The 7385-nt window shown below is 42.9% G+C and overlaps 1 protein-coding gene across 1 annotated transcript; it reads right to left on the bottom strand.

Moving 5' to 3' along the window:
• Window positions 1-752: 752 nt before the first annotated feature.
• PLK2 (polo like kinase 2) lies at window positions 753-7140 on the bottom strand. Its single transcript, XM_054032586.1, has 14 exons — window positions 6895-7140; window positions 6116-6223; window positions 5856-5972; window positions 5539-5668; window positions 5186-5273; window positions 4702-4797; window positions 4255-4453; window positions 4011-4158; window positions 3422-3519; window positions 2616-2739; window positions 2099-2339; window positions 1856-1985; window positions 1644-1754; window positions 753-1516 (listed from the first exon to the last, which is right to left on the bottom strand). The coding sequence occupies exons 1-14, from the start codon at window positions 7117-7119 to the stop codon at window positions 1325-1327; spliced, it is 2007 nt and encodes a 668-aa protein (XP_053888561.1). The 5' UTR covers window positions 7120-7140; the 3' UTR covers window positions 753-1324.
• Window positions 7141-7385: the final 245 nt, after the last annotated feature.

The following is a 7385-nucleotide window of genomic DNA, read 5'->3' as shown; positions in this document are numbered from 1 at the left end:
TTGACTAGTTCAGCCAGAAGTTGGGTACTAAGTTTTATGCTAGAGTTGCTTCTTCCTCCCTACATCTTTTTTAGACACTTAATTGGGTTTCATTTTAACTAGTCAGAAAATAGCCACTCAAGCATGATGGAAGAGAAACATGCCTAGTCATGTCTGAAAAGCTAAGTGATAGACACAGACGAGAGATTCTAGTGTTTGAGTTTTCATGGAATAACTCAAGGCTCCCTCTCCCAATACCAAGAGTTTTCATCCATTGTGGAAGATGGGAAGTTTACACACAATGAACTCTGACTTTAACAGCAATGTACAATTCCACTGAGTACCCTTCAGACGAAGACTTGTTCTAATTAATGGCAAGAATTCATTTAAACTCCTGGCATGATGCCTCTTGAAGGCCTATCTCACCCTTGTTTTTAGTTATACTACTACTGTAGAAATAGAGCTAAGATCTGCACAATTATTTCACAACTCCAACAACTTCCAATTGTATCAGACTTCTGCCGAAGAGTGGCAGTAAAGTTTACCTTTTGACAGAATATTGAAGCATATGATCATTTTCTCTATTTGGATGAACAGCTTGCCCATTTCATGCTCAGTGTTATGGGTTTGTAGTTTTAAGCTTTTGAGCCGATTAAGGCTCAAGTGAGTATCATTTTTCAGAGAGAGTTTTAGGAAAGCAATCCAGCAAGCTTGTTTTATTGATGCAGAGCAGAGGATCTTAAATTGCATATTAAAGAAATGGGTGGAGAGTGTTCAGTTTTTCCATTCTCTTTATTGCCAACAAATGTATATTTAAAATATCAAGGTCCAAAAAAATGTTGTGTAATAAATACTTGACTTTGGGCTGTAATAAATAAAAAATTATTAACAAGGAATGCACTTTGCCAGCCACAAGTGGCTAGTTCTTGAAAAATAAGGAAGAAGTTATGGCCATAGTTCACAGTTTTAAGCAGCCAAAACCTGCTCATTACAGCTATTCCACAACATGGAGCTCTCCCCTCCCTCCCCTTCCAGATGCATATTCACAGTTTTAAGTCCTCCATTAGAACTGCTCCCTACAGAACTAGAAGTCACTCTGCTGAACTTCAGTCAAGCCTTTAAACATGTGCGAAGCAAGAAAGCTATATTCCAAAGAACTCCTTGTCACACTGTTTCATGAGTCCAACAAAGTAGGATTAGGTCTGTCTGGTCCCAGCCCAGCACACTACAAGAGTATAGTTTTCGTACCACCACTCATCCATCATCAACATACTAGTCGCTCCACTGCCTCCACTGTAGATTTCACAGTGAAAAGAGTCCTTTTGGTTTAAGAAGAGACAGTCCTTTAGTTACATCTTTGCAGCAACATGTTCAGTGCATATTCCATTCTGTGTTTTAGTTCCAATGAACATCCAGAAATCAGAAGTGTTGTCAGTCGAAATGTTGTTGATATCCTATCTTCATTGATGTAGGTAAGGAGATACTCCTCACTTTGGTTGCAGATGATTATTTTTGTGTGATCATGATAAAAGTTCACCTGCAAAAAAGATAAGACATTTTCACCGGTCAACCTTCAGATGCAGGACTCTATAGGAAAGTCACAAGTTCATCTGCACAAGCGTATCAGGCACACATTCACTTAACACCATCCTAGAAGTATTTACCTGAAGTGTGCCATCATTGAAGAGCATCATTAACGCTTTGTCAGATTTTAGCCACTGTAAGAGGTAAAGCCTGGGTCTGCGAACATCAGTTACACTGGGCAGATCCCCTCCCTAGGGGGGGGAAAAAAAAGAGCACAAAGCCACCATGTCAGCTTATGTTTACTGCAAGTTCATTGCCTTCAGTGGTCTTTCAGAATTTGAGTTGTACTTACATCCATAAGGTTCTCCTCCATGTAGTGAGAGAAATATTTCAGAACCGTTACTTGGCTGATGAACTGTTCAGGAGCATCTGTAGCTGGAAAGACAGAGCACTGGCCTAGCTCAGCATAGTAGTGGACTGTTCTGCCGGACAAGGGAAAAAATAAACCCAACAATTACAGGTATGTTCAAGCATAAAATTTAAGGCAGACTCAACTTAGTGAATTGTCAATTTCTAATCATTTGGAGGCATTTACTTTTTGTCTGGTAGAAGGCTCATGTGTGCTCCATTGTTGAAAAGAACACCCACAGTGTGGTCTGACAGCTGGTAACCAAAGCCATATTTGTTCGAGTAGTCAACCCATTTTGTAACCCACTGGAAAGATGCTGTCAGCTGTTCTTTGGGAATACTATCTGCTTCTGGCATGTTCTCAAGACAACCTCGCAATACCCTTGCAACTGTATCAGCAACACTTCCCATGGTACTGTCTTCCAAACCTGAAAAAGAAGAGCAGAACTGTTGCCAAATCTTGAATTATCTGCATAATGTAACACACCCACCATCTACACCTTAGTCTAAATAAATCCAGCTTTGTCAGCCTCTTAAGGTTAGTTTTCAGAATGAAGAATTGCAACCAATGTTTAGTTTTAGGAATGGGAAGAAATGTGTTCTAAGGCTGAAATCCACTGTTTTCTTTGATGCTTGTTTACTGTTTTGCATGTTATGATTTAACAGGAAAACCCCATCTTGAACTCCATTAATGTTGTACTTACATTCACTGCTACTGCTGCAGCTTCCTAGAGTTCCTCTAACTATCATTCGAATGGAGTCTCCAATCTGTTTGGTCTCTGCTAGAGTTCCAGGTTTGGCTGCTGTAATGTTAGGAGGCTGGGTCTCCTACAAGAAGAAATTATACATTTAAGAATCAATAAGGCAAGGCAAGGTTCACACAGAGAGCTTTTGTATAGCTCTCATATTAAAGACTGATCCTGGCAATGCCAATTGACAGCTAAATAATTTTAGGAGATCTAGTTAGGAAGCAGACACAAGTATGAAGGAACATTATCAGGACAATAACATGTAGTTTATTTATGCTGTTCAGGTCTTGCATTTCACAATACCTGGACAATGTAGCAAAACTGGTTACTCTCTAGCTCATGAACTCACAAAATGCTGCAGCGTTTGGGTTGCACACACTGCATGTGAACATTAAAATCCCAATAATTTCATTGGCCTTCTATGATGAATTAGTTATTATAAAAATGTAAGTCCTTATATTTGGCGTATTGGGAGAAATGCCTGCCAGCATCCCTTTAAAATTTGTGCAGAAGGTGCACAGATAAAGCAGATTCTAGAAGGATAGAGTAATAAATTCTGAAGACTTAGACTCTATACAAATACTAAAGGCTACTACATACCAGTGTGGCAAAAACATGCCTAAGCCCTCTTACAACAGTCACTACCATATAAGTGCTAATCATTTAAACGTGGTTAGGAAATATAAATCTCAATTATGAATTCCTGCCAAGTATCAGTTATTACTACCCCATCCCATTGTAGTTCATCAGTTTGACTATACCTCATCCGTTCTGTGTCTGTGGGGCTGTTGGGTTATCGATGTCTTTTTCAATTCATGTCTAAGTTTGTAGATTTCTTCGTCCTCTTTAGTTAATCTATCTATAATTTTAAAAAGCCAAATATTTAACATCATATCTAAGAATGTTTTTGCAATTCCTAATAATATAAATACCCCACAACAACATTAGCTACAAACAAGGATGGAATGTGTAAACAACTCAATTCTCTCTTCTTGCAGTGCATTCTCTCCCACCTGCAGCATACTCCTGGCCATCATTACGTACAATGGCATTTCTACCTTGAGACTAAGTGTAGTTAACAGAAACAATAGATTATGGCCCAATAAAAAGCTTGCTGGTATATATAAGAAACATTTCCCTATGTAAATTGGGAATGTAGACTATGGGCTACATCTGCCTAAACCTAGTAGCATGCAGATCAATATGAATATGACAAGGACAAGATAGTTCAGTGATGTAAATTAACAGTTTACAGTATTATACTTGGGTAAATGCAAATGCTGTTTTTACCACTAGTTAACACAAAGTGTAAGCAAGCTGTATACACAAGTATAATTCTAATGTACTTACTATGTGTATCAAAGTATCTTGCTTTTTCCTTTTTACCACCAAACAGAGCAGCAGCTGCCTTTTTGAAAAAATTCTTAGCTGGACTTGACAAGTGGAAGTCAGGAACAGTATGACAACAGCTAGAAGAGAGTCGATCTGGTGTAAAGCCCTGTGGAAATGAAATGTAGAAGCCAATACTTAGAAGACTGTGATGTGCACTTAGAATAATGCAACATTCTGAACCAGAAAGCCATACAGTACAAACCTGTACGAAAAAGTCATGTCGAATTATATCATCTAAACTGGGCCGGTCCTCAGGATTTTTTGACAACATGCTAGCTATTAAGTGCTTTGCAGGTGCCAATAGAGATGATGGTAGAGTGTATCTTGCTTCCCTTATACATCTATAGGTTTCTTTAAGGTTTGTAGTCTCAAAGGGGGGTCTTCCTAACAGCATTGTGTACCTGTTTAAGAGGAATAAAAGAGTCTCAGTACTTGAGTAAATGCAAAAACACTTCAAAATATAGTGGTTTTTTTTAAAGCCCCTTTAAATTAGCAGCCCATTTCTTAGCAAGAAGGTTGCTTTGATAATTCATGTGTTATATTCATAGGTTAGGCAGACTTCAGGCATTGTGTTCACCCAGTCATTGCCTCTCCTTTGAACCCTAAGTATATTATCAAGATAGCTTTGAGTCTTTGAAGCGATACTTACATTACGCAACCTAAGGCCCATATGTCAGATTCACATCCATGACCTTGTTTGTTGAGGACTTCTGGAGAGAGGTAATTTGGTGTGCCACAGATTGTTCTGCAAATCAAAGATATCAGGACTCAGTATATTAACCCAGAGAAGAAATGTAGGGGTGTTTCCATTGGGCAGTTTACCCCCGCCATTAGATTTGGGCAGAAATTTAGAAGCTCTCAAAAAACAGTGTGAATCATGTTTCCACTGTTACCAACATTCCTATTTACAGTCTTCAATAAACAAGCCCTACTAGGTACATCATTGCAACATTGAGTTACACATCCTGCCTCTGGCATTGGCCAGTATCTAAGCCACCCACCACATACTGCAGTGCTTTTACAGGAGGGGGAAGTTCTGACCCCTGCAGCAGTTAGTTGATCTTTGTATTCCTCTAATTTTTAGAGTCCAGTTTGGATTAATGCTGTTCCTTAAACATTCTTGAGGCTCCTACCTCCTTCTGTGTTCCAGCGGTTCCAACCTTGCTGCCAAACCAAAGTCGCCTACTTTTAGTTCCATTGCCTCATTAATGAAGAAATTACCTAGACCCCAAAAAATAAAAAATAAAAAGTGAATCCCTGCCTTGCAAGATAGGGATGCATTAGCCACTAGTGCTGAGTCACACTAACAAAAGCCAGTAGATAGCCAACTTGTTTTTTATGAATACTTAATGTCATTACTTAAGTGCTCCAGGTTTCCATTGTAGAAAAAGACTGAGGTGATTCTATCAATTGAGCTATCAGTCTGCTAAGTGCCCCATTGCTGGAAGCAGTGCTTTTTGTAATCAATGAGGGAAAAATGACTTACCTAGTTTAAGGTCTCTATGCAAGATTTCCTGTTCATGAAGATATTTTAGCCCCGACACTATCTGCCTGAGGTAGTATCGCACTTCTGGTTCCGTCAATACCTTCCTTGCTTTCAAGATGTGAGCCATAGACTGCAAAAAAACCCACACACAAACAATGAGGTGAATTAAAGTTCTCAAGTAGGTTCACTTTTAAATAAAAAGCAAGAAGAAATGACCCCTAAAGAAGCCATGAGAAACACCTTTCACATATTATATATTTACATTAGTTGCAGATCCCAGGTAAGTGAATACTGGATTTCTCCCAGTTGATGCTCACCCTTCTACTGCAGTACTCCAGAAGAATGTAAATATTCTCTTTGTCCTCAAAGTAGTGGTAAAACTGTACAACATGGCTGTGATTAAGCATTCTGTGCAGCTCTATCTCTTTATCAATCTAAAGAACAAGACACAAGAAAAGCTTATTAGCCTTGCAACCTTGGCTGAGGAGATTGCTAACGCCAGCAGACATTTCTAAAGAGGGAAGGGCCATGCAGCACACAAAGAGATTTTTTAAACAAGAGTCACTCATGCACACACCTTTTCCCTTTGATGAGGCTTAGCTACTCTGCTGTGAGGAATGATTTTTGCAGCATAGACTTTGTTCGTTGTCAAATCTGTCATCTCATAACATTTGGCAAATCCACCCTAGAGAGATATACCCAAAAAAAAGGCAATTAAGGATGGTATGAAAGAGGTTCCTCATTTAATCAGTCATCTGCTGGATTTAATTACTCAAGAAGCTTGCAAGAGTAGGGGGTCGGTGTAATTTCCTCTGCATTTGGCATTTCGGTAGCAGACAGACCCCCCACCTCGTTGTGTGGGGGGAGGAGGGCGGCTCCCAAATCAAAGCCATTTTATAGCCATGACATGAGAAAAAACACAATTTTAGGGATAGAGGAAATGGGAGATCCAGGGATAAGTGGTGGGGCAGAGAGGGCCAGTTTAACATAGCATACTTCAAACGCTCCCGTTTACAGAGACAAGGAGATCCGATCCAGTTTTAGACAGTCACAGGGCATCACTTCCACCGCGCTGTATCAGAGCGAGTCCGCCAAGCCAGCCAGCCACCCAGGCGGGCCTGCGGCTGCCAAGGGGGGAATTCACAGCATGCAGCAGGTGACCACGCGAACTGACATGCAGGGAAAGGGGTGGGGCAGGACACGCCTGCCCGGCTCGAGGAAGGACCATGCCGCGCTCGGCCCCGCTGCCGGTGCGGGAAGGGAGCAGAGATGCCTGGCTGGCTGCTCCCCGCGGCGAGCCATGCGAGTCGCTTTCCGGAGCCCCGGGGGCGGAGGCTGCAGGCGCCGGTCCTTTACCTTGCCGAGCACCTTGCCGCGGCAGTAGCGCTTGCCCGTGCCGGGGTCGGTGATAATCCGGGAGACCTCGGGGGCAGCCTGCGAGTGGTGATGCTGCGGCTGCTCCTCCAGCAGCTTCTTGCGCCGGGCTTCCCCGCCACAGGCTCTGCCCAGCCCCGGCTCGCCCCCCTTGGGGCCGCCGGCGCTGCTCCCCGGCTGGTGAGCGATAGTCCGCAGTAACTCCATGGCCAGCCCAACTCCCGCCCGGCCCCGCCGCTCGCCACTGCGCGGGGCGCCCGCCGCACTCGCCCCTTATAGCGCAGGCGGCGGCGGCTCCGCCCCGAACCCAGCTGCCGTCACAAAGCGCCGCCTTCGAGCCCGCCCGCTGCTACTGTAGTGCGCACGAGCTGCGAAGACCGGCGCGGAGCTGCCTGCCCGGGAACACGAGTTAAAAGCCGCGCGCGCCCGCCGCGTGCGAAGGGGTCAATCCGCGCGGGTGTCACCAGCGGCCC

Source organism: Malaclemys terrapin, chromosome 6 (assembly GCF_027887155.1).
Source record: "Malaclemys terrapin pileata isolate rMalTer1 chromosome 6, rMalTer1.hap1, whole genome shotgun sequence".
Taxonomy (NCBI): Eukaryota; Metazoa; Chordata; order Testudines; family Emydidae; genus Malaclemys; species Malaclemys terrapin.
This window is presented reverse-complemented; position numbering and strand designations above follow the sequence as displayed.

Bases quoted from the DNA above. Each gene is read 5' to 3' on its own strand.
- PLK2 (XM_054032586.1), bottom strand. From the start codon at position 7,119: ATGGAGTTACTGCGGACTATCGCTCACCAGCCGGGGAGCAGCGCCGGC. The intron at 4,159-4,254 runs GTTTGTACTGTA...TCATTTCCACAG, and splicing joins GACATGACTTTTTCGTACAG to GGCTTTACACCAGATCGACT. The intron at 1,986-2,098 runs GTAAATGCCTCC...CTTGTCCGGCAG, and splicing joins AGCCTTCTACCAGACAAAAA to AACAGTCCACTACTATGCTG.